General features: G+C 38.0%; 1 protein-coding gene across 3 annotated transcripts in view; it reads left to right on the top strand.

Moving 5' to 3' along the window:
- BZW2 (basic leucine zipper and W2 domains 2) overlaps positions 1 to 27,106 on the top strand; it is a gene marked incomplete at its 3' end in the record, with an annotated part of 50,508 nt that overhangs the window by 1,077 nt on the left and 22,325 nt on the right. For 2 of the 3 annotated variants that reach the window (XM_080665306.1, XM_080665305.1), the window contains exons 2-5: positions 315 to 390; positions 15,684 to 15,748; positions 20,349 to 20,525; positions 24,522 to 24,625. In XM_080665306.1, the coding sequence (XP_080521432.1) occupies positions 15,691 to 15,748; positions 20,349 to 20,525; positions 24,522 to 24,625 (339 nt within the window). In that variant the 5' untranslated portion in view covers positions 315 to 390; positions 15,684 to 15,690. Of the gene's footprint in view, positions 1 to 244; positions 391 to 15,683; positions 15,749 to 20,348; positions 20,526 to 24,521; positions 24,626 to 27,106 lie in introns of those variants that run through there. The other variant, XM_080665304.1, reaches the window with a different exon arrangement.

Here is a 27,106-nt window from a genome sequence, read left to right on the forward strand (position 1 = left end):
GCAAAAACCAGAGGGGGGAGTTAAATTCTTCTCACACGTTTCCCACCCTCCAACCTGTCTGCTTCATATCTTTAGGAACACGCAATATTTTAATTATCCATCTGTAAGTTCTGTGTCCTGAAGAGGCTGCATGGGGAGTTTAGAGGTGTCTGGCTCTCGCTACCCTCCCTCCATTACCTAAGAATTGGTGCAGCCCCAGCCAGGGGCGGGCTGGGAGGCGGGACGGGGCGGGGCGGGAGGCGGGGCTGCGCCGAGCTCTGTGTGTCGATGTCAATGTGTCCGTCCTTCACTCCTCCATTGTCTGCCGCCACCAGTGCTGCTGCTGCCACTGCCGCTGCCGGAATCGCCGCAGCTCCCAGCCTCGCGCGTCGCCGCTACCTTCTTGGACAGGTGAGCAGCAACCCAGGTGGAGCAGGGGGAGCAGGAGAGGCTGCAGGAACCGCGGTCGTCGCCCCTCGGGGGCTTCCCCTCGGGCCGGGAGGAGCTGGCCGGGAGGAAGCATGTGCCTGCTGGGGCGGCTTCCTGCTGCTCGGTGGGCAAGCATCCCCTCGACCCCGTTAACCTCGCTTCCCGTGTATTCGTGCCTCGGCGTAAAGACCCGCCACTCAGGGAGACCCTGGGACCGTGAATGGGTGGGGGCCCGCCACGCGGTGGAAGTGGCGGGTGCGCATCGTCTGGTGCGTGGCGCCGCCAGATGCGGATTCCGGAGGCCGGGGCTGAGGCTGGGAGCGAGGGGTGGGCTGGGGAGGGAGAAGGGCGTTATCTTTGGGCAAGCCTCCCCCTCACCACCACCATACACATGCACGCCACTTGTCATCTCCCCTGGCCCCTGTGGAAGCTGTAGAAGAAAACCGGATCTGGTTCGCCCTGCGGTGCCTGCTAGGGATGTTTGGAAGCAATTTGCACTGGCACTAATGCTTCGTTGAGGAGCGAGGGCCTGGTGGGAGGGGGAGGACGGGCCTCACCGCTCTGCTAGAGTTCCCAGTCTCTTTGTAACTCTGATCTTGAGATTTATGGAATTAGGGAGGGGAAAGGAAGAGGACGGATATTACATTGGCGTTGCTGCCTATGTATAGCTTTAGATTAGCCTCTTAATCCAGTCTTCCTCTGGAATATGTAGCCTGGAGCTTCGAGCATAGGGTAGCTAGGGGGGAAATACAAGTGTGGACCTTCTGGTGGCTCAGAAGCAAGACCTGCTCGCTAGTATGAAGTCAGTCATCCTTCCAAGGCACACATCCATAACATTTACAGCATCAATAAAAGCTTTAGAAATTAGTGTGTATGTTAGGCCGTTGTTTCTCTACAGCCTAGTATTAATGTTTCTCTCAAGACCTATCTGCTTCAAAGAGAAATATTTGAATAATTATCTGAATGGCTATTGTTATACATCCCACCATTCTTTCTCCCCACAGTGCTGTGTATGAAGTGAAATGCATTTTCCTCTGGCCTTACGCCTTTATTATTATTTTTTTTTTTTGAAGCATTCAGCAACACTTCCGAAATCCCGGAAGATGTTTATCATTATTTCCTGCCTTTAACAAAAATATTTCTTAAACCCCAGCTATATTCTTTTCAAAGCCTTCTTCATTTTACAGGCTAGGGCAAATCTGAGCCAGAACATCTCACATGAAAATGGTTTGCAATTATTCATCTCAATATATAACAAAGAAACTTTTGTTTGATGATACTTTAATAATGATGTGACTGTTCAAACAATGTATAGTAAGACTTTTGAGAGTGACTACTATTTTGTTACACTTAGGATGCTGTTACTGCCACAGTCTCAACTGATTTTAACCATAGTATCATACAGAAGAAACCCACCTAAAAAATGTTTGCATAGTGAACTTCTCCTAACATGTGACTTGACATCTTACAGCAAATGCATGGCCAGAATTGGGTGCTTCATTGCCAGTATTTCCATCTCTTCTGCCAGATCTGGGACATGGTTACTTGAAGGTCACACCTGTTTGTCTCACTGAGGTTGTCAGTTCTTAGAGGGTAGCAGGGTAGCGACTTACCATTCTTTCTTGGTGCCTTGTGGCGTCTAGTTTGTATTTAGTAGTCCTCTGTGCATACATGACTTCAGTAAATATAGTCAATAGCGTTTAAAACTAACCTCTATATAGAAATGCAGATAAATAATGTTAAGTTTAAATTTCTAGAAACAGATATGTAATGGATAGTGCTCATCAGATGGATTACATTAGTCGTTTTGTACAATGTAAATTTTTAATGTAGGAATGAGATTAGCTAATGAGCACACCTTAAACTAGATCGAGGAACTTTTCCTATACTAAGAATATATTCATATCAAGGAAATTTTGTTGATAATAAAATAGCTACTACTTATTGAGTATTTAGTCTATGCCAGGTATTGTACCAGATGCTTTGTGTAGGATTCTTTTAATTATTGTTATAGTGACCCAGGAATTAGCCAGTATTATCCCTATTTCTGCAAATAAGAGGACAGAAACTAAAAGAAATTCGTTTGTCCACACGCCCCACAGTTAGGAAGAGTCAGAGCTAGAATGGAACCTCTATCTTGTCTCTAAAACCTTTTCTCTTTTTCCAATTTTCTGCCTACATGTGGTTGACAGTAAGGAAGAAATTATATATTCTTTCAACTAGCCAATAGATAATGATGTGGTTCAGCCTACCAAAGAGACAAAAATCTCTCTCCCACCTCTCCCAATCCTTTTTCCATGCCCTACAACCAGTGGCATCTATTTCTTTCATGTACTTCCTGTGATATTTTGTGTTTATAGCTTTTTTTTTTTCATTCCAGAAATGAGACCATACTAACACTGTTCTACACTATGTAATAGAATTTTTATGATGCTTTGGTCTTGCTTCTGTTTCTGTTTTCACTTTTTAAAAATAATGGTTTCTAAAATTTCTGAAATGTCCCCTCATCTCTTTTCTACAACTGTCACTCTGGACCTCTCCTGGTTTATTGCAATTGGCTCCTGAATAGCCTGCTTCTCTCTCACCTCTCCCCATCCAGCTAATTCAAGGCACCACCATGCAATAAACTTTGGGCACCCATCTGCCTAAGAGTGAGACATACTCTGTAAAGATAGAACTAGTTCAGTTAAGACGTGTTGATGGCTTTTCTCTGGGCACAGAATATAGGCTCAGTTCTGGCCTGGGAGGCTCCAACTTCTGGTCCCACCAGGCATTTCCAGTCAGCCAGCCCCACCCACACACTCTGCTGGAAGGTCACCACACTGCTGGTTCCCTAACATGCCAGTAGTTTCCACTCATTTGTTCCTGCTTTTCTCTTCCTGGAATGACTTCCCTCTTCACAGAGCCTCTCCTCTCCAGATCGAAAGAATTGTTCAATTTCTAAATACTACTTACATGTAACCTCTTCTCTCCAGTTTCATAATCACCTCTCCCACCCTACCCAGTGAGGCGGGTACAGAACACATCTATTCATGTCTCTCAGCTAGGGGCATAAGGAAGATCTTCAGACAGGAGTTGATGGTACAGTTCTTGACATCTTCTACAACTCTCTTCTATCTTATGACCCCTGGTGCGCCCCCGCCCCCCAAGTAATATCATTGCTTTTTCATTTGGATCCCCATGAATATACCTACAGCAGGCACCTTTTTCCATGACATTCTATTGTAGCTACATTCATCTGTTGGATCCCCTCTCCTTCTAGACTATAAATTCACTAGAACTAACTTACCTTTGTTTATCAAGAATGTAACCCATTCTCTTGCATCTACTGTATGCTCAGTAAATGCTGAGTTGAATTCAGTTTGATCTCGAAGTTATTTTAGATGGATTTGTTTCCCTACTTGACTAATTCTTACAGGCATAGTGAAGTGATTGGCACAATCACACCATCATAACCAAAGGCAGAAGTTCTTGAAATGTTTTCAGTCTCAAGCTGTTTGAAATTCTGATGAATGCTATCAACCAAGAAAAAAATTTTCATATGCATATGCCACAAATAGTACATACCATTCTTGGATTCCCCCCTATAGTCCCTGACCTCCAGCTCTCTGCTAGAAAAGAATGCTGTTTCCTTTTTCTTGAAGGGGGATAGCTCGCTCATTTTTGAGTATTATATCTTTTGAAGTAATGTTTTTCCTTGACATTTGACTTTCTTAGATTTTGGTAGATTGGATATTTGATGATATTAAAGAATTTTACTTTCTTTTAGGTGTGAAAATAATATCATGGTTACATTTTTAAAAGATTCCCTATCTCTTAAAATATGTACTGGATTATTTAAGGAGGGAATGATATGACATCTGAGATTTGCTTCAATATAATTCTGTGACAGTGGGGGACAGGGACTGAGTAAGGGTATAAATGAGATACCATTGACTGTGATGGAAGCTGGGCAATTAATACATTGACTTCATTCTATTGCTCTCTCTACTTTTGGATATGGCTGAAATTTTTCATAATGAAGTTTTTAAAGTAAAATTTGGAAGTATTACAGCCTCTGAAAAATTGTTGTTGTGGTTTTTTAACAAAGCATAAGAAAGTAATTTGAATGCAAATGCTCTTTCTCTATACTTGGAGTTTAGCTTATGCAATTATTCATTTAAATGTGAAAACAGTTACACCTAAATCTACCAGAGACTACTGTCTTGTGAACAATGCATTTCTATAAACTGTTCACATTACATTTTAACTTATCCACAAAACAAAAGTCGGTGGCATTACTCAATGCTTGGTCACAGGCTGATAAATATCTTACTGGCAGCTAATCTTTTTTGGAAACTGACAAAGTAATTTTCAGACAAGTTTGAACAAGGGTTGCAACTATATTTCATTTAACTGAGAAAAATCAAGGTGTGAATGAAGTGGAGATACTGATTTTCTTCCGTGTTTCATAAACCAAGTCAGAAGGCATTTCCAGAAAAACAAAGGGTGCACCACAATGGTTGTGAGCAATATTAGCATTCTTAGGATAAGTACTAGTATATTAATATAGGAAAATCAGGGCCAGATTCACACAGAGTGTGCCCGTTAGATTCTTACTCGGGGCTTGCTTGACTAAATGCTTACTTTGTCACCCACTTTCTGGATTTTTACAGCTTCATAGCATACACTTCTTGATATTTAAGTTTCTTTTATTAGGTTTCAGACTTACTGAATGTCAATGTTTCCAAATGCCAACATGTAAAATTTGTGTATCATTTATAACATGCCTTCCTAGGCTTTGTTTCAAGGGTTTTTAAAGACTATTTAATTAAGCTTCAAAGTCAAGTCTTCATGATGTCTAAGGGCAATGTAGCCAATCCAGCCTCACTGCCAGGTGAAGTTGAAGCGTACATTAGTATGAATCCAGTTTAGACTCATGTTTATATTAGATATGTCACTGTGGAATTTAAAACTCTAGGCGGGTGCCTCTTGTCTCTGAGTATAATAAAACTGGTCCAATAATTAAAAATAGAAAGCTATGTCTGCAACAGAAGGGAAAAGGTAGCATTCACTTCCCCATGAATACGTTTACCCTAGAAAACGGAGTGTATGGCTGCTGTCAGTTGGTTATCTATGGTGGGATGATGTTAGAGTCTGCAGGCAAAGCAGCCCTGAAACCTGCATTCATCAGCCTCTGAGTAAACTCTCTCCCTGGCGGGTTGATTGGTAGAGTAAAGTGGTCCCATTAAGTAGCCTCTTCTGACCAAGTGGGAAATGGTTATGGATGGTCCCTGGGAGGCAGTCAAGCACACCAGGGAATTGGGAGGATCAAGGCTCCAACCTCCAGGGTGGGATTTATTTTCCAAGGCAATCTCTCTTGCTCTCAGTTTCTTCATATATAAAACTGTGTTAATCAGATTTACAGGGTGACTTTGAGAATCCTTGAGGATACCCTGTGGACTATAAATCTATATATATATATAAAACACTAATATGCAAAGTATTCCCTTGGGAGTTTGACCGGGAGACCAGGAGTTCAATCGCTCGCTATGACGTGCACTGACTACCAGGGGGCGGCGCGGAATGAAGGGAGGCCCTGGCTGGCAGCCAGAAGGCCCCAATCAGCCCTGATCGCCAGTCAGGCCTAGGGGCCCTACCTGTGCACAAATTTCGTGCACCAGGTCTCTAGTGTTATATAAAAAGGAAATGTTGTTTTTAGGGCCATTTCTATTTTTGCAGTTGGAAAATAAATAAATAACATAATTATGGGCCTAGCTGATAAATCAATTCAGAGTAAAATTGAATAGACATTAGTATTTGCCATAAGACTATCTTGCTACATTTTGAAAGATAAAATTTATCTTCAAAAGTAAAGAGAGACTCTCATGAGCACATATGGTAATTCTAGTAATTATGTCTCAGGATTGACATTTTTTTACATTAGTAAGAAACTTATGCCTCTGTTATATCAGTGAGTCACAAAGGATTTCACTGGTCTTTGTCCTCTAGAGAGCTTAGACTATCCTCTGGGAGACAGGCCAGCCACTGAAACCATAGGGACTAAGGTAATCATCCTACAGCTCTGCCCTGTCAGGTCAGCCCAGAGCGTAGGCACCTTTAAGGACTTACCTTGGCATGTTTAAGTGGCTGTCTGGCTCCTGCCAATCTTTCAGCTCTAATTTCAACAATGTTGCTACTCTTCTACTCACCCACCCTGCTTCTTGCTCCTGGAATGCCCTCCTCCACCCATTTCTGCATATCAAATTTTACTCAAATCCTTCTCAGCTCAAATGGCCCCTCCTCCACAGAGCCTTCTCCAGTCCCCAACTGAAGCACTGTAGAAACAGGGTGAAGAGCTCAGTGGAAGGGCTGATTCCTGGAGAAAGTGAAATTTTGAAGGGAATCTGGAAGGATTGGTGAATTAGGACAGGCAAGCCAGAAAATGGAGAGGATTAAAGGGAGAACAGTAATACTTTAAACAATGAAGAATTTTTTAAAAATTATAATAATAATAAAATAAAGGGAGAGCACCCCCCATCAAGAAACCTATCAAATAATATAAATATTTTAAAAGTAAATATTGGCGGTAATTTTATGGCCAACCATACTGGAACTAGAATTGATTTCATTCAAAGGTATGCTTTCCTTAATATGTCAACTTTAAAAATCATAAATGTGATAGAGTATATTTTAAGGAACACTGTGATAGTATGTTCTTGTTCTCAAGTAATGTATAAAATGTGACATTACAAGCTTAAGGCTAAATTGGAGATTACAAACCGGTATCTTCAGAATTGGTGGAAGTAGGAAAGTTGGTAATGGACATAAAAAGAAACAATGGAAGAGAAAAACATATACTTACTAGAATATTTTGTACAAAATGATTTGAAATTATCCAAAAATAGCTGCTATATAAATAGCCAAAACAGCTAGAAAAGAAAATGAGGAGGAAATTCTTTGTGATGTTTATTTTGCAAGTGAAATGTCTGAGTAAATATTCAGACATTGAACCTGATCTACTACATCTTAAAGGAATTTCTGGACTCATTCTCTTAATTTGATTTTTATCCAATTGGACTTCCTTTTTTATTTTTTTTCCTTCTACTTTTGTGGTAAGTGTAATAAAGACATTGCTGAAGCAGTTAAACCTGAGAGATACAACTCAGGGATTTAATAATCAGATTAACGTGAATCATTTTGAGGCAGAATTGTGGTTGTCATTAGGAGTTTCCACAGCATTTTTTCTTTGTACCTACTAGGGGGAAAAACACATGATGATTTCGAAGAATGTATAACTTTTTAAAATATGAAATCTACCAAGATTATCAGAGTCTACACAACAAAAGTTTTCATTGTTAGCTCACTCCAGTGTCTATATTGAGGGCCAAGGGTCCCTTTAACAAGCATCTTTTGGGCAGTGAAATGCCAAGTGGGATGATTTTGCCTGTTCTAAGTTTGGCATGTGTGAAGTGAAGAACGCCAAAAAAATGTTCTGATAGTCATATTTGTTAAGTATCTAACTTTGAAAATAAAGGTTTAGATAACTCACTGAATGAACCATTCTTTTGGCAAATGCCAAGGAGACAGTGCTCCCATTATTCTTTCTTGATTTTTAATATCAGGTGTATCTTTTTTTTTTTAATTTGTGTCAAAAAAGAAAGGAAACATGTAATGGTTCCATATAAGGAAGAATAATACACCCATACTAATATTAATGACTAATCCTTTGGCTATCTTTAATTCTCTTATGGAAATAATATTTCAGTAGGAAAACAATAATTACTTAAGTCTGTGAAAGGTGTAAAATTATGTTTTTTCATATGTCAACTTATTTTTACGTTGGATGAAGACTTAATCAACAATTGTTAGGTGTACTGTTATTTTGGAGGACTTGTAACTAAATCTCAAGGAAACCACTGGGCAGAGGTGATTCCAGTAAGGAATACTAACTCTCTGCACTATCGAGACTGTATCATGAGCCACTGTGGGCTGTGCCGTTTTGTGATATTCTCTCACTCTCTTCTTTTTGTATATTCACACAAAGGACTTTAATACTTTCCAAGCTAACCTCGATGGCTTCCTGGATTTGTGATTATTTCTAAGGGGGGAAAGAAGCCTGACATATGTTTTTCTCAGTATGCATGGTAATAGAATGAGGTTATTATAAACAGGAAGGAGAACCCTAAGGTGATGGTGCAGAGGAAGCTGCTGGCTAAAGGAAAGGGATGCAGCATTGGTGCTCAGGAGTGTGAAGACGGTGTTTTTGTTCAAGCTGGGCTGCCGGAGGAAGCAGTGTGATAACTGGCTCCTGTAGTACTAGAAGCCGTGGTGCCACAGATTTCCTACTATTTACATGTCCCTAAGGGGCAGGATTTTTGTTCAGTACTCTCATTAAAAACTTTTTTTTTCTTTTTTCTTAACAGTCGTGTAGAACTACTTAGCATTTGGGAAGTAATACACGCTGACCCAGTTTATCCAGGTGCTGGATAGATTTTAAAATTAATATTTGTGCTTTACTCTAACTCTAAACCATAAAATCTAGGGGCTAATGAAAAACTGCCTTGGAGAATGGTATAAATAATTACCTAAGACACTGCAACAACATTGGGTGGCTTTGGGGGAAGTGCACTGAGGGGAGGCTGGGGTGATGGAATCTGGCCCTGACTCTGTCAGGTACCTGAGCCCCTGAGGAGGAGGGGGCTTTCTTGGCTTTGAACTCCGCTGTGTCACCGATGTTGGAATGCAATGCACCTGTTGGAATGCAATGCACGGCCTCAAGCTAGAGCCTTGTTGGGAGTGTGGGATGAGGGTCAGGGTTTAGGTCCATGGTTTCCAGTCATGGGAAACATAAACAACTGCACCTCATGACATTATGTGATGTGCTTGAACATCCTGGAGACTACTGATTCTTGTTAACTCACACTGCCAGATCTTTTGTGCAGTGCTTGGATCAAACCTCCACCTGCTAGAAAGTGAGCACCATGCACCTTGTCTGATTGGTCCCTGCTGCATCCCTGTTGACTAGTACCAGATGTAGGCTTGGTAAATGAATACAAATGACTAATTCTCTATATGTTTGAATTTATTTCCAAAAGTATACATGAGTTTGTAGTGCTTTGCTGTTTGGGGTTTTTTGTTTGTTTGTTTTTTCTCTTTTTAAGTTTGTGCTGTCCATTCCTATAAAATTGTGTCAGGGAGTACAGCCCCATACTACAGTGTGCTGAGTGCCATTGAGTCCTAGGCTGGGGTGTCGTATTTCTATCCAGTTCATGTTCTCCTCCTTGTGAAGAGTCTTGTGTAAGTAACTTTTTGGTGTGTACAACCCTCAGATAAAACTTAGACAGGCTTCAGCAGGTCCCCTCCTGGAAAGATGGGAAGAGAGGCTTGGTTCAGAGGACTCGTAAGTGAGGAAATGTTTGGATGCCTGCCTACCACCACCTTTGAGCATCCCGAAGGTCCATTGCCATGTTTTATAGTTGCTCCAAAGCAAATTATCTCACCAGTTACCAGTCTAGGGTGTTATTCCCCCTGCCCTCCCGAAGATTCTGTTTTCCTCTCCTGCTTGACTAAAATGCTAAGAAGAGAGGAACGCACTTCCATCATCCTTAACATAATAACTTATCTCCTAACTTCCCATTTGAACGAGTAGTCATGGACACCCCCATCAGTTTTGTGTCTGACACAAAATTAGCCTTAATAAATTGACCTGCTTAAAGACTATTTTTTTTAGTACTGTTTTAGATTCACAGCAAAATTAAGAGGAAGATACAGAGACTTCCCGTATTTCCTCTGGCCCCATGTAAATAAAACTTCCCCATTATCAACATCCCCTACTAGAGTGGTACATTTGTTATAATTGATGAACTTATGGACTACTTGATAGCATGTGGTTGGTACATAGTGGGTGGCTGCTATAAGTATTCAACTTGTTTTCTGTACATATACACACATTCTTATAGTCATTTATGCATAACCATGTTCTTAAAGAAAACTTAAGACAGTGTTAAAGAGTTAAACATATTATTTCTTCCATGGAGTAGGACTCACTCCATGAACATTAGATTAGGAGTGAAAGGTTGGGAGGTGGACTTTATTTTTTACTTCATACTCTTTCGTACTATGTTAGTTTTTTGTTTGTTTGTGTTGTTGGGGTTTTTTTGCCAACAGCCTATTAGTACTTATAGTTTAAATGAGCCAATTAAAATAATACAGAGAGACCATCTTGTTTTTTATAAGCTTAAGACTATAATATGATTAATAAATTTCAAGGACATTTCCCTCTCCAAAAAAAGGTTTCTTGTTTTCCGAAAGTGATGCATTGGAACATAATGACTTTAAAGTAAACATGCTGCTGTTCAGTTTCCTTTTTTCTACCTCCCTCTTTAAATCCCAGATTGTTGCCTCTTCCCCCCTCCACCTAAATATCAGAGTATCTAAAGTCACATGGAAGTACATAAATCTGTATCAAAGACTGTGGGAAGTACTTTTTTTGTATTCTAAATATACTTTTGATTTTAGCTGTGACAAGCTACTCAGTGATAAATTTGTGTTCTTTAACATTGACGTCAGTGTTTGGCAAACAAAAAAGTCAGTCAAGGAAATATCTGCCTGCTTACTACTCTGGTGTGTTCAGACCAGTGCATGCAGTTTTTAACTCTCGAGAGCAAGCACCATCTTTGGTTTTGCTCGACACTGTTGCCTCTTTAGTGCAGGGTTTTCCAGCCTTGGAACTGTGGAAATTTTGGGGTAGATAACCCTTTGTTGTTGGCTGTCCTGCGCATTGTGTTAGTAGTATTGACTCCACACGGAGAGTTTCCCTTTGAAGTTTGGTCCTTCTTTTCCTTTGCTGCTGTGGCCATGTGGTTTTGAAGTTGGGGCAAAATGCTCCTCAGGGCTACTTTATTAGAAAAATAGTAATTAAAGATTCCTATTTTTGGATGTATTTTTATCTTTTTTTTTTTTAAATCAAAGTTATGAGTTTTGGGTAATAAGGAATGCTTCAGAACTGGGTTGCCTAACATGATAGCCACTAGCCACATTGGCAATTTCCATTTTAATTTTACTGAACAAAAATTAAATATAATGAAACATTTAGTTTTTCAGTCACCCTAGTCACATTTCAAGAGCTCCATAGCCACATGTCTAGTAGCTACAAGGAGACAGTGCAGTCAGAACATTTCCACCATCACAGACAGTTCTGCTGCTTACAGTGGCTCTAGAACAGGGTTGGCAAACCATGACCTAGGACTCACTCTAACCCCCCCACTTGTTTTGTAAATAAATTTTCTTGAAATACAGCCAAATGTCTCCATGTTGTCTATGGCTGTTTTCAGGCTGTAACAGCAGAATTGAGTAGTTGGAATAGAGTCAATATGACTCACAGAGCCTAAAACATTTTCTTTCTAGCCCTTTGTAGAGAAAGATTGTGACAGCACTTTAGAGTATACCTGTTCATAAAGCTGAGGTTGTTTGGATAGCGTAGTTGTTATGTGTGAGCATATGTTAGTAGTGTAACAGGTTATATGAGGCAGGTTATCAAAATTCAAAGATGAGAGGGCCCAGGAGAACATCGAGAATAGAGTTATCAGGCCAAACCTCTGGATTACTAGCAGAGAACAGTTGTACCTTTGTAGGGGCAACTAGAATGCATGTCCCTCTCTGGGAGATCAGATTCTTTCCAAAAATGAGAGAATGAAGACTGTCAGGCAAGACAACGTGCAAACGGTCAGTCTTCTCAGGGTGGGCTGGACAACGGGCAGAATTAGTCCACAGTTGCCACGAGGCCCATCTGTGCTGCTGGCCCATTGTCACTCCTGGGCCACAGTCTGGCTGGGAGTGTGTGATGGAATCTACAAAGGAATGAGGACAGTTAGAAAACTCAGAGTGAAATAGGGGGACGTTTATCTGTTAGACCTAAAAACCTTTCAATTAAGGCTTTCAATTTGGACTTAAATAGGAATTTATTCAAAAATGTTTATTTCATTAATAGAGTAACTAACTTTCTAATTTTTGATTGATTGCCTCATTTATTATTTTTAAGGTCTTTTATCTTGTGGAATATCTAAGAAATTTAGTCTCTTAGATAACAAGTAAAATACTTAAATTTGTTTTGTTTTTAACAATTTACATATAATTTTTTAAAATAATGTTTTATACCATGGAGTTTTTCCATTTTGATGGGACATGAGCTTATTTGTCTGTGTCTTGGGCTGATAGTTTTTTTAATGGAGGCCAAATCATGATGTATAAATTGTACCCCAGACAAATTTGTCTTTGAAGATTCTGTTAAACGCTGATTTTTTTAAATGTGTTTTTAGTTAGTTGATTTTAAGTTGTAAATTATAATGCAATCTAATGAAAGTAAGCTTTTGACATTGGCCTGATAGAACTGGCTTTGCGACTCTTTCTTTGTTGCTTTCCCAGGTTAAAGCTAGCAGTTTCTTAGTCAGAGTGCCCTTGCCTCTGTGGCCAGGGCTTCTCTTCGGTGAGTGCCTTATAAAGGCTGACCTTCACTAGAGCAGATTATAATGTGGCAGGGAGAGCTAAATTTAGAGGGAAAGCAAGCCTCTGCTCCAAATAGTAACAGCTAAACGATAGAGACTTTTGGTGAACAGAATATCTTCATTTAGTCTTTCAATACCAGTAGGTGAGTCTCTGTGTTGTTTGTTTTAATTTTTGGTGTGTACATCAAAATCTTTCCATCTTTTTTATGTATACAGGTTACTGTGTTATTTTCCACATAGAATATATTGAGGGTGTGAGACAATGCCATATAATTAAGCTACGAAGAAACAAAGGTTTGTGTTTAGAATTGAAGAAGTATAAACGGAGCTAACAATTTTTAAAATGGAGTAATTTCCTCATAGGTAGGCGCTGTGTGGGGGTAATTCTCTATTATCAGCAAACTAGAAACAAAGTACAAAGGTAGAGTTAATTGGGGGATCCCAATTGTTTATATTCTGGATCCTAAAATACAACTTTTAGAGAGGGCTCACACTTTTAGAATATTTTTTATTCCAAAATATAAACATCCTCGGCAAAGTGTAACTTCTTCCTTGCGTATTTACCTACTCGAAGAGTTTCAGGCTAGTTGTTCTTCATTTTTCCTATTTTTGTTTTTGCATCTCTGGTGTGAGACCCCAGCTCTGTAACAGATATTTTTCGTCACTAACACAAGAAGACATTTTATATAAAAATGTGTTGTTTAAGGGGAGATATGAATACAAGGAGAATACATGCACACACACATGTCTGTGCACACACATGTATTTATATGCATTACTTGTTCCTCGATGAGGTGTTTGCTGATCCAGAGTAAATCCATGGAAAATGCCAAGAGGGAAATTTCTGAATGAAAGAGTTTTGCAGTGTGTATAAATAATGCATTAGAAGCTCTATTTCCAACATCTATCAAATAAAATGAGATTTCATCAGTTACATTTATAACTCTTTAAAGCATAGTTGCTGCCGCATACACATACAGCAATCAGTCACTTTTTTGGCCCTTGTTCTGGGACTGTACTACTATTTTCCCACCTAGCTCATTGCATTGTAAATGTTGAGATTTTATCTCCAGAGGAGGCTCTGTGCTTTTTCGAGGGCATAGAATCTGCCTTAATCACCTTTATTTTGCAAAGCATGATGGAATAAGTTCACTTTATAGGATTGATAAAAATCATCTTTACTTAAGCCATATTACTGTTTTCGTTTGTCACCTTATTCCTAATTAGTTTTATTTTTTAAGTTATGATTAAAGTTTTTAATGATAAACAGATTGCTTTCTATGTGAAAATAAAAGTTTCTCTTTAGTGGGTGTGAAGAAAGTTTTCGTAATAAATTGAATAATAATTTTTGCATGCTTAAGAATTTTTTTAAAACTTTGAGACATAAATAATTTACTTGAATACTACAAATTTTCTTGATTGTTTAATGGTGTAAGCATTGGAGAAAATCTGGACATTTTCAAGTCACAATTTTTAAACACTGATAGATAATTAAATAATTTGCTTGACATCTTAATTGTTTAGTTCTCATAATTTAGGTGATCTAGACATGTTTTCAGATTGTGATATTTATGCCAGCAAACTTATTCTTAATTTATAAAATGTCTTTTTTTTATTTTTTTCAAAGCTAATTTATTAAATTTTTTAGTTGTCTATTAAATCAAATAGGAGAATATAGAATACCCAAATCTCTGCCCTGTGAGGTAAACAAATATAAGACTTTTTAGGAGTTTTTTTTATATCTTTCTGAAGTTTTGCTTGCATAGAAAAGTGGAATATATATATATATATATGTATGTATATATATATATATATATATATATATATATCACCATTTTAACCAAAAAGGTATGTTTTACACTCTTATTCCACTTGTTTTTTTCCATTAGCAATGCCTTGGCACAGCTCATTTGACAATGTGAGCATCACAGCTTATTTGAGCATTATTTATTAAATGCTTACTCTTTACTCAGCATTATTTTAGGTGCTAAAGACACACTATAGAGTAAAACCTATGAAGTCCCTACCTGTATGGAGGTTACACCCTCAAGGAAGAAATAGACCAGAGGCAAACAGATATGATCAAATGGCAGGGACTGTGTAGCGCCATAGAGAGAAGAAGGCCTCTCTGCAAAGGAGGCATTTGATTGGGTGTAGAGAGAAAACCAAGGGACTGACCGGGATAGCATCCTTCCCAGAAGAGAGGTGACTGCTCTGGCACCTTGGAAGAAGAAAGGGCAGTGGGGTTGGAGCACAGTGAGTGATGGGAAGAGAGGTAGATAATTGGAGATGTACCAGGGCTCATTCCTTCATTTGTAAAGCTTCATGAAATTCCATTTGATGGCTTATTATAACTAGTTTAACCAGCCTCATGTTTATGAGCATTTAAGTTTCCATTTTTTTTATGCCTCTAACAATGCTGAACTGATTCTTTCTACACACACGCTCACAGAATATATTTACATATTTGTGTGGGTACACATTCCTAGCAGAGAAATTGCTGGAACACAGGTTGTGCACATGTAAATATTTATAGGTATTCAACAAATGCTTCCCAGTAGTATTGCATGGAGTTTCTCCTTATGCCAAAGTTTATGCCTGAGGTTGTTTCCCTTATGTCTTTCGTCAACACTAAATATTATTAAACTTTAAAACTTGCTAATTCAGTAGTTAAAATTATCTCATTTTTTTAAAGTATTTTCAGTATGGGTGAGATTATGCTTATTAGCTATACATTTTTATATGAACTGCTTAACTGAATTACATAATCTTTATTTTCTTTGTTTTCAGAAATTTTATGAATAAGCATCAGAAGCCAGTGCTAACAGGCCAGCGGTTCAAAACTCGGAAAAGGGGTAGGTTGTGTTGTGGGTTTGTGTGTGTGGGGGGGGGGGGGCGGGGGGGCGGGGGGACGGGGCATGTTTATGTGTAGGTGTGCTTAAATTCCAATCAAAATATAAAAGTGGAGAAGATTTATAATTATATCCTTGTTTCCAGCTAACCTCACCAATTCTAGTCTTTTGAACTCTGGATGGAGAATCTGAAGGTCTGAGATCCAGCCTCAGAATTGCCAATCACTTGGGTGTTTGATTTTGGACAAGTCATCTAACTTGTCTGAGCTTTGTCTTGTTATCTACAAAACGAGGATTATTATATCCAATCCGGTTGCCTCACTCTCAAATGAAGATGATTAACTTTAGTGTTTTGACATCAGCATTTGTACTTGTTTTTTGCTTCCTTTGTTGTTTTTTAAAAAGTATAAATAGCAAGGATGCTACAACTACAAGAAAATAAGTTAGGGAAGAGTTTTTACCTTTTCAGAATTTAGGGAGTCAAATTAAACTTACTGCCCTACATATCTTTAAAACTCAGGATATTTTCAAGGGACTTTTCTTGTGGGAAGAGTATTAAGGATGACTGATGAAATTTTTACTTACATGCGTCACTGCTCCTTTTTATGTTATGTTCATCTTAACATCTTTTCTGTGTAAATGTTTATATTTAATCAGTTTTGCATAGTTATGTAGAGATCCTCTTGGGTTTAAGAATAATTGAGCCAATACTTGATAGGGAGACTTTTTAAAATACAAAACAAATGAAATTACTGTGTTGACTAAACCTGAGGAAAGTGACTGACAATATTTAAGGAAGTAGCATGTACAAAGATAAATGATGGCTGAAATCTTCCTGAAGGCCTCATCGCTGATTATGAAGCATCATGCCATTTAGTGGTTGTCAGGTGCTACACTGTTGAATTGATAACCCGCAGTGTATGCCTTTGGCGTGTTCAGTTGAGGTGTTGCGGCAGCACCTGCTGCTGATGTTCCCTTGCAGTGCTGTGTCTGGGTTAGTATAAATCTAGTCATTTAGAAAGAAAAGAAGTCTCGGTACACTTGGTCAATTGGATGAGAAGTGTTTCCAAGAGTCACTAGGTAGCTCTAAGGCTGAAGTGAACTGTAAATGCTGCCTGCTAGAAAGCTTCACGCTCCCACTAAATAATGGTAACGTAACCAAATGGTTATTTTGTACAGTATTTCTGTTTGCACTCTCCTTCTTTCGATGTGTTTTGTTGTTTTTGTTTTTTGGGGGGTTTTTTTTAGTCCCTGCCTCATCCCCATAAACTGTCTAAGTAAAAGCATAGCCTAAGCCACTGCCCTCTACTTAGTCCTCTAACAAAGTGATTTCCCCAGTACAATCTGGAAACTGGTACCAATACAAGGCATTACAACTCACATGCATTTGTTGTTTTATTGTTTAAAGCAGTCTTGGGTGGGGGAGACGATAAGATCATCATAGTTGATTTCCAAAGGGCTTCATAATTAAGGAACAATATAGTCCAGAAACCTAATTACAGTTAAGGTGTGGTTGGGCCTGGTAATGTGATAATATTTAATGTATGCCCAACTGTGAGGTGCAGAAAGGTTTGCCATGTCCTGCCCACTGAGGAACTGTGTTAATCTCAGATCGGATCTCCAGCTCTAGCAGCTTTACTAGTGACGCTGATTCACACACGGTAACAGCCCCAAAGCCAAGAGCCGGCCCAAGAATGTGTTGCACAACAGCAGACATGATTCCACAAGCAAGCTGGTCTTGCAGTCTTTTAAACCGGAAAGGTCCTCTAATTCTGAGCTGGTTTGCCTCTGATTCATTCGGTGGGCGAGGTCGTGCCTGAGTCTTATTGCTGCTGGAGCACTCAGACCCCGCAGTCTATTGCATATCGTTGCTCAGTTGATCTGGATTTATAGGCTCAGGCCTGTCGGAGATTTAAGCAGCACTTGAGCTATTTCGTGCCAGACTGCTGACAGGAGAAAAATAGAGTCAACCTCATTTTATATTCTTTGTAATAGTGAATTGCCTCCTGACGATTTATAGTGCTCTGGCTTTTCTTTTGCTATTATGACGGGGCCGACTTCAGATAAATGGTTGGCAGTTTTGTTAAGCTGAGGAAAAATCTACTGAGGCTGTTTCAAGGTCATTTTGATAGGCTGTCTTCTGAAAATCTGTCTTCCATGTGAAATTATTTCCTGGCAAAGCCAATGCTCTTCCGTGTACAAGTTGGTACCAAAAAAAAATGTATTTCTTTTTACTCAACATCAAAATTCAATATTATGGCAGGACGCATCATATAGAACTCCTTTCAGACTGTCTTTTCCTTTATGAAATATGCATAACTTATTTATTATATTTTCTTCAAAGGAGTTACGTTTTCCATTGTGGTTTGTGGGAATCTAAAAAGATGAAAGTTTCTCCTCTGAACCACGGTTATACTTAGCTAAATGAAATATTTGATGACTGAATTGACCTCCCTGAAAATTTTGTAGAGAAATTGGATTAAAATGAATGAAAATAGGAGAGGAAATAAATGACCCAGTTTCAAGCATCCGGAGTGACCACAGTCTTGGGTTTCTCCCTGAGACTTTACACCTGTGCTAGTGGCTTTAAATTACTCAGCTTTACAATAAGTAGTGGGAGCAACTAATCAAGTAAAGCTTTAAATGTGCAAATATATATGTGTGTGTATGGTTAGAAATTTATGACAGTTGTTCCCTTACTATATACCTCAGTGACTTTCAGGGAGGAATGTAGGTTATGTTGTTTATCACTCAATTATCAACAGGTTGGAAAAATGCTATATTAACCAGTTACTATAATTCCCAGAGAAAGCAATGCATCTAGATAACTTACAGGCATATTTGAGTGTCAGAAATAGGCTCGTTTCTCCATGTCAGCTTAAGGGTTATTCTGACTAACTCCTCCGTGTCTCACTTGTGATTCACCAACATAGTATAAATTGAGGCCCTAATTATATGTTCCCACTTGGAGGGAGATTTGACCTGCCAAATGGAAACTCAAGGAAGCAATGACATATTTTTGTTAGGATTTGTTAGCCTGTCCTCAAATTAAATATGAAATTACATATACTATTATCTCAGATGAATAAGACCCTTTTGGTAAAATGTCTTGTTTCCTCAAACTTCCATCCATGTTCTTGCCATGCTCCTGTACAAGAAGTTTGTATTCCTCTACATGGACACTTACCTTAGCAGGTGGGAATTTGTTTTCCAGTCTGCAAAAGAATTATTAATCCCATCATGCCTCATAACTTTTCAAGATTCCCAAGCTGTAAGTGATCATTTTAACCTAATTGCTTGCTGTTGAGAATCTCTGGCCATGGTATGCTGTCTTCCTCCTTTTGCTTTTCCTCTTCCTTGGCAAATCTTTTGGAAAATATAACTGGAGGATGAAAGCTTCTTACAAAAAGCTTTTCAGTTGTCTCTTCGATTTAAAACAAAGTCCTCAGCATGAATTTGTAGCATCGTCTGGGTTTTACCTTATTAACCAACTTGTATTTTCCAGTGCCTTCAATTTCTAATTTTTGATCATCAAAGCCTATTCTGCCACCAGAGTCAACATCCCAGCAGGTTGTGGTGTCATTGTCGGGATGGCCTCAATTGATTTTGGAAGCTAGTCATAAGACTTAATAAACAGCCCATGGTCTTTGGGCTTCTTTATTTCTTGTGGTCTTTACTGCTCATGTTCTCATATTCCAGGAAAAGGGACCTTTTCTGTATGGGGAGAGGAAAATTACCCTTTAGCTGGACCCTGAGTAGGGGATGCATTTTCCTTTCCCTGCCGGTGAATTCCTCCTGCTCAGAGTCAGTCAGTTATCCACCCACTACTCCAGCTCCTCATAATCTGCCTCTAGAGTTCCCATTCTCTTCCTTTCCATCTGAAAAATTACATTTTTTTCTGTAGTCAATATTTGCGTAATGTTTTGCTTATAGCATCAAAAGGACCTCTATCTCTTGTTCATGATGGATATTAATCAAGTTCATTTACATCTGACTTTATGATATGCTGCTTGAAGCTGACTGGTACTGGGAATGAATTCTTCTCTGGTTCTGAGGCTGTGGTGTTAACCCCATTGAAACCAGTAAATCTCTTAATACAAACACTAGGAATTCTAACATTATTATATTGAAGGCATTTTCATTATGATACTGAAAAACACTCTCCCAGAATTCTTTATATATATATATATATATATATATATATATATATATATATATATATAGTCTTCTTTATTTTTAGGTGCTTTTCCCTGGATTTTTTTTTGTCTCAGATGAAACAAAATTTTAAGTTTTGAATATTATACTCTATTTTTTTCTCAGATAGTTAGGGTTAGTGAATTACATTGGCCCATTCTATGAATGACAAAAATGATCAATCATTTTTTTATGTATTAGAGTTAACAAATTTTTGTGCCCTCTTTAAACAGAAATAAATTTCTTGAGTAAATGTTTGAACAAGGGGTTTTAGAATGTGGAATTCTAGTAGAAAAACTTAATTGCACTTCAACTTTTAAATAATTACAATGTCAAACATAGTATGGTTGCATTTGGGGATGTAATGTGTAAATAAAGGAATAATTTTATAATTTTTATTTTATTTTAGATGAAAAAGAGAAATTCGAACCCACAGTCTTCAGGGATACACTTGTCCAGGGGCTTAATGAAGCTGGTGATGACCTTGAAGCTGTAGCCAAGTTTCTGGATTCTACAGGCTCAAGACTAGATTATCGTCGCTATGCAGACACACTCTTCGATATCCTGGTAGCTGGCAGTATGCTTGGTAAGCCTTGCATTATAGCATCTTCTTAGTGTATCTACTTTTAATTCTATTGAAATAGTTCCTTACAAGATAGAATTTTTATAAGTTTATATTTGTGAGAGTCTCACCAAATTTTATCTAGATTACAATTTGGAATAGAATTAATGTGGCTGTGAAATGATTACTAATTAAAAAAAGGCATGGAATTGAGGTTTTTTTGTTGACATTAAAAATGGCTTTAGCTAGAAGCCAACTTTCCCATGTGTTCCTAATCCTTAAAAGTTTCTGGAGCATTTAACACAGAAAGAATAATTTCTGCAGTATAGTACAGCTTTGTATATGTCATCTGGATCATTCCAGTATGTTTATTTAACCCCCATTACCATGCCAACTTTTCCTTTGAGCCCACTTTTTTTTTTTTTTTTTTTTTTTTTTTTTGGTGCAGTAAAATGTAACTGTCAACAAATTTAAAAAATAATTGCTAGTGTTTCTCTAAATGCCATTTCATCCATAAGTAAAATAATCTAAGAAATATAGTTTAAATCTAGTTTTTAAAACATCTTTGTAACTGAATTTATAGCTAAAAGGATTAAAGAGATATCTCAAAATTATTAAAGATAGGTAGAAAAGGAAAATAAAAACTTACCTAATAGGGAAGAAGGCTGCAGAATACTATTTTAGTGACATAGTATCTTGATCTGAATGTTTATTAGGTATTATAACCACCCATTGTTTCTTTCTTAGTTATTCTTAGTAAGAACTTAGTTTTGATCATTGGTTTCTGTAGTAGCCATAAATCACTAGAGTGGTCAAATTCCCTAGGCCATTGATTTTCAACTGCCATGGGAACATTTGCAGATGTGTGGAAGTGATTTGGTTGCTATGTAGACTTAGGAATGGAGGTCATCTATGCTACCTGCTTTACCATACAAAGGACAGTCAATACAATGAGAAATTGTCCTGCCCAGCCCACTGTAGTGCCTTTTATTGAGAAACACTGCTTAAGCCGGCCTACTGTGTTTTCTTCATTCTGAAGTAGACTCACCCTTTAATTTCTCCCTCTGAGCTCTTATATTTATTACAGTATTTGGCCCCACTTACTACAGGCCCCTTTTTTTATCTGTACTGATGGTTTTCACTACATAACAAATTAATTTTATAGTTGTTATTGTTTATAAATTATCTCATATCATCACTGTAGGTAATTCAAATCCACACATAAAAGCTGCTATAGGTAGTGTGTTCAAACCCAGAGGTGACAATTTTTAATACTTTGGTTAATTCCCTTCTCTACCTAAATACACATACTTTTGAGAATGGGTTAGTATACAAATATGATACACTGTATGTTATTTTGTATTTACTCTGCAGTATGTTCTTGCCTTTTATGTCCATGAGTGTCACCTTGGATGATTCTAAAAAGAATTAAAACCATACTGATTTTTAAGAATATTCAACTCCTTTCCAATTTTCATTATTATAAACAACAATGTAATCAGTATCTGTATACACATATTTGTGCTTTTATTTGGTTATATCTTTATGTATTTAGCAAGGGATTAATGAATTGACAGATGGAAATATCTATGTCTGTCTGTGTCTTATCAATCTCTCTGAGAGAGAGAGAAAATCAGGCCAAAAAAGGAATGTCAACATTTTATCAAAAATCATATGTTCCTAGCCCTGGCCAGGTAGCTCAGTTGGTTGGAGCATCGTCTTGATGTGCCAAGGTTGCAGTTTCAGTCCCCCATCGGGGCACCTACAAGAATCAACCATTGAATGCATAAATAGGTGGAACAACAAATCAATGAATGAAAAAATCCTGTGTTCCTATTTACCTACACCTTCAGCAATGTTAAGTACTCTCAATTTTGTCAGGTTCTTAGATTTTTGTCAGGTAAGTGATACATATTTTTATTTAAAACTTTTAAATTAATTATAAAGCTGAATATTTTCTGATGTGATTATTGTTTTTTTGTGTTTCATTCATTGTGATATACTTTTATTGACACACTGGTAAATACCATGCAAAAATAGTCTTCAGCAAAATTTGGTTCTTGCCAAAGTGACTTCGTTAGTCAATGATATGGACCCTTTTCTAGTCTCTGTGCCTCCTGGCAGCACTGTTGACCCTTCTGTTGTGCTTGAAATGTTTTATGTTTTTCCCTTACATGAACCATTTAGACTTTCTCCAACATCTGGATGTCACTTCTTACTTGACTCCTGGGTTTCTATACTTACTCTCCCCACATATGTATTAAATTATCTGTGTGCTTTGCATTGATTATCTCAATGCTTCATTTACCATCTGGATAATGATAATCAGCAAATTTACATCTGCAGGCCAGGGTTCACTCCTTCATGCCTCATCCATACATCCAAGAAGAGGGTAGAGCACAATGTTTGGTACAACTGTGAGCACAGGCCATACATCACTGGATGTCTACTGAGGCCAGACCTATGATGTAATGACTGAAGCCAGTCAGGTGCATTCTTTTTATATAAACACTTTGTTTACTTATCAACTATGTGAGAATTTTCTTCCCACCCACAAAAATATTTACCTTCTCCCATTGTTCTTAAAGCAACATTTCCTTGGTATTTCAATTCTACCATTTGAATAATAGATACAAGAAATAGTTCACTGGTTTTACTTCTACTTTGAGAAAAACAGCAAGCTTACCAAAATTTTTAGAAATAGCAATTAATACTTTGGTCCCAGTATCAGGGAAAATAAAATTTAATGTTGCAATATTAATGTGTAACAAATGTTTTGTAAAAGAATGCAATTTTTAAAAATTGCCACTTAAAAAAAAAGACTGTAGTTTCAAAATCAGGCATTTCAGTTATGTAACTTGCACCAGGTTGGAATTATTAGTGCAGGATTGTTAGGAGATTATCATCTTAATAAAATGTTGGTCCAGGTGGTTGAATTCATTACAGAGAGCTAATTAAATCTTATGCATAATTATTTGAATGAAAATAGACTCTTGAAGGAGCTGACTTTTCTAAAAACTAATTTACTTATAAAACTGTATGCTGAGGTCAAGAAAAAGTTGGCTTTGGCTATGTGTAGACCTTTTCATCCAAAGATTTAAAATCACAAATTAAATCAAGGCATTTATACACTTAAAGTGGCAGTACAAGTACATAATCTATAAATATTTGTTGAGTGTATAAAAGATAGAAATCTAACTTGGCTTACTCAAACATTCTACTCTAATTAAAGTAAAGTAGAATCAGGAAACAGAAATACCTGCTGTTCCCCTTCTGTTCTTCTAATCAGCCCATGTTTTAATGGCCACCATTAAAACTTACAGGAGGAGACTTGGACTGTGGAAAGTTGAGTTAGAAAAATGGCATTCTTCTGTTCTAGTCCATTTATTTTATGATACCATATCAGCCATGGGAAAAAGAAGATGAGAGAAAATAAAGCACACTCTTTCCTAGCCAATGCAGCTACAGAGTGACCAAACCCAAATGGCAAGCAGTCAGACTATGCACTGCCCAACCTTGCATGGAAAGCTGGATTGGAGGAGGGAACAGTTTTATTACCTCCTCCAGAACAACAAGACCTATACTATAAAAGCCAGCTTTGGTCAATGCCAGTGTTGGTAAACTGGAATCCGACAGAATATTACCAAGACTGAAAAGTGAACCGTGTCCTGATATGGGAAACATCAGGAATTGCATTGAGAACAACTAAGTTCAGTGAGTAAATATTATTGCTTAGCTGTCATGATTAAGGATATAGTTGGGAAAGACCAGACTTATAGTGATAGGATCTAGTGAAGGCAAGAATGTAGAACAATAATCTCATATACAGTGGTGGGAGTTTAAAATGGAGCAATCAATTTGCATTGTATTATAGAAACAAATAGATAAGAACATTTGTATATCTCTACATGCACATCACTCTGTGAAATGTTATGTTACTCTTAGATTTGACATCTACTTTTATTGTTTTCCTGTGGTGCAGGGTTGAACTGTTCTCCCCATTACCTTTCTCTTTTTTAGCCCCTGGAGGGACACGCATAGATGATGGTGACAAGACCAAGATGACCAACCACTGTGTGTTTTCAGCAAAAGAAGATCATGAAACCATCCGAAACCATGCTCAGGTAGAGCCTATCATGGAGAAGTTGTTTTGTTAGAAGGGAAACATTTGAACAGGATTCAGGGAAATATTAGGTTCAGGGCCACTTTTTAAATAGGAATAGTTTATAGCTCATAACATTGAGAGATACTCAGTTGCATTCATAATAAGACAATGGGCATCAAAACATTATGAAGGTCGAGATGTTTACCTCTCACCCATAAGGGAAGTGAGGAATTGAATACTCATATATTTTCTGGTGAGTATATAAATTGGACCAAATTGTTTAAGGAGAGCAATTTGGTAGTATTTTTCAAAACTAAAATTATATATTTTCTTGACCCAGGAATTCCACTTCTAGTATGCATACAGTGTTAATTATCATAGTGTTGTTTATAACAATCTCAAGGGATTAAAAACAGTGTAATAGTGGACCAATAGAGTATAATTAAGTGAAGTTTGGTAATTCATATTAAGAGACTATCATGTAGCTGTTTAAAAAGGAAGAGTAGGAAGATATTTGTGATACATAAAACCTATTAAGGATTCATATCCAGATTAAATAAGGAACTGCAAGTCAGTAAGAAAAAGTCAAGCAACCTATTAAGAAAAGACATGTAGGCCTTTCAGAGAAGAGGAAATACAATTCCCCAAAAAAACAGATGAAGACATATTCAAACTCATTGAAATTTCAATTGAAATCATGAAATATCCTTCTGCATTTATTAGATTGCAGTTAGGTGAAAAAGTTAAGTCTTTAGGCCCTAGTGAGGGTCAGGGAGTGGCAGGAATGTAAGGAACAGCATTATGTTCTAAAGCTGAAGGCAGCATGACTAGCCACTTAGAATTGGTGTGTTCCTATTCTGATTCTGTCTTGGACCCTTCTTAAAAGTCCATATTCCCAACTAAACTTTGTGGTTGAGTCCAAGATCACCAAGTCTTGTTATACACATTTCAATGTATTCATGAAAAAGGCCATAGGACTTACTGACAACTAAGTGACTGGATTTCAGATGCTAGAAACTGTCTTTACTTTGGTTATTAAAATGTGAAAGGCATGCTAAGCCGACTAATATGAGATATGTGGCCATTCAGAATTTTAACTTCAAAAAATTATTCCAATTACATGGCATTTTAGCAAAGGTATTTCTTTCCTTTTTATAATTAAGAAACATGTAACAGATAAAAACTTAAAAATAGTTTCTAAGGATTGAGTGGGCCCTGGCCAGTTTGGTTAAGTGGTTAGAGCGTCAGCCCTTGGACCAAAGGGCTGTGGGTTTGATTCCCCATCAATGGCATATAACTGGGTTACAGACTCGATCCCCAGTCCAGGTCGGGATGCCAACGGGAAGCAACCAATTGAAGTGTCTCTCTTGCATCAATGTTTATCTCTCTGTCCCCGCCCTCCCCCCCCCCCCCGCCCTCCTCCCTTCCTTCCACTCTTTCTAAAAAAAAATCAATGGAAAAAGTAAAATATCCTTGAGTGAGGATAAAAAGGAAATCTTTCTTCTCCTCTGTATGTAAATGGCACACAGAGGCCTGAGCAGGTGTGTACTGAAGCAAATGTATTCATTTCAAAAGCTGGACTTTTGTATTTCCCGCTCAGCCTTTGTTATATCAAATAAGTACAGTTCATTAAGGACCAGGATTTCTGAATTCAGTTCCTGCTCTCATACTTAATAGCAGCTCCTGGATCTGCCAAATACCACATTAATGCCCACCTTATCTTCCTCACAGAACTTTTGTTAGAATTAAATCACACAAGCTACAAGGTGTATTACTTGCTAGTTTAGTTCCACTGGGAAAGAAGGATAAAAAGGCCTGGAAAAAAATCATACTCCTCAATCCCATGCCTGGGCCATTATTCTTTCCCCATAAAGGGCAGCACTGTAATATTTACTCTTGGACTCCATCTTGGCTGTATTATGGAATAAACACTGGAAGTTTTAGATGAGAATATATCATGTGGATGTAAGAGAAAGGAATTAGATGCAGGAATCATTTTCACAGTTACAAAATCCTATATAATAAAAGGCTAATATGCAAATTGTCCCCATGACTGGAAGTTCCATCAGGGGCAGGGCCGCTGGCCAACCACCTGCAGCCCCTCCTCCTGGCTGGCCCTCAACCTCCCACAGCCCCTCCCCCTGGCTGGCCCAGGACAAGCCGGCTGGACCCCACCCATGCACGAATTTGTGCACTGGGCCTCTAGTAGTATTTATAAAATCCCTACTTAAATAAGAGCATTGTATAGTCTTATTGAGCTGTTATAGCAAAATAAGGTTGGGTGGCCTAACAGAATTTTACTGCTCAGTTTGGAAGGCTGGGAAGTCCAAGGTCAAGGTACTAGCTGATTAGCTTTATAGTGGGGTGCTCTTCCTGGCTCTTATAGTCCTATCAGATTAGGGCCAAGCCCTTAGGACTTCGTTTAACCCAGTGGTCGACAAACTCATTAGTCAACAGAGCCAAATATCAACAGTACAACGATTGAAATTTCTTTTGAGAG

The sequence above is a fragment of the Plecotus auritus genome (assembly GCF_963455305.1).
Source record: "Plecotus auritus genome assembly, chromosome: 4".
Lineage (NCBI taxonomy): Eukaryota > Metazoa > Chordata > Mammalia > Chiroptera > Vespertilionidae > Plecotus > Plecotus auritus.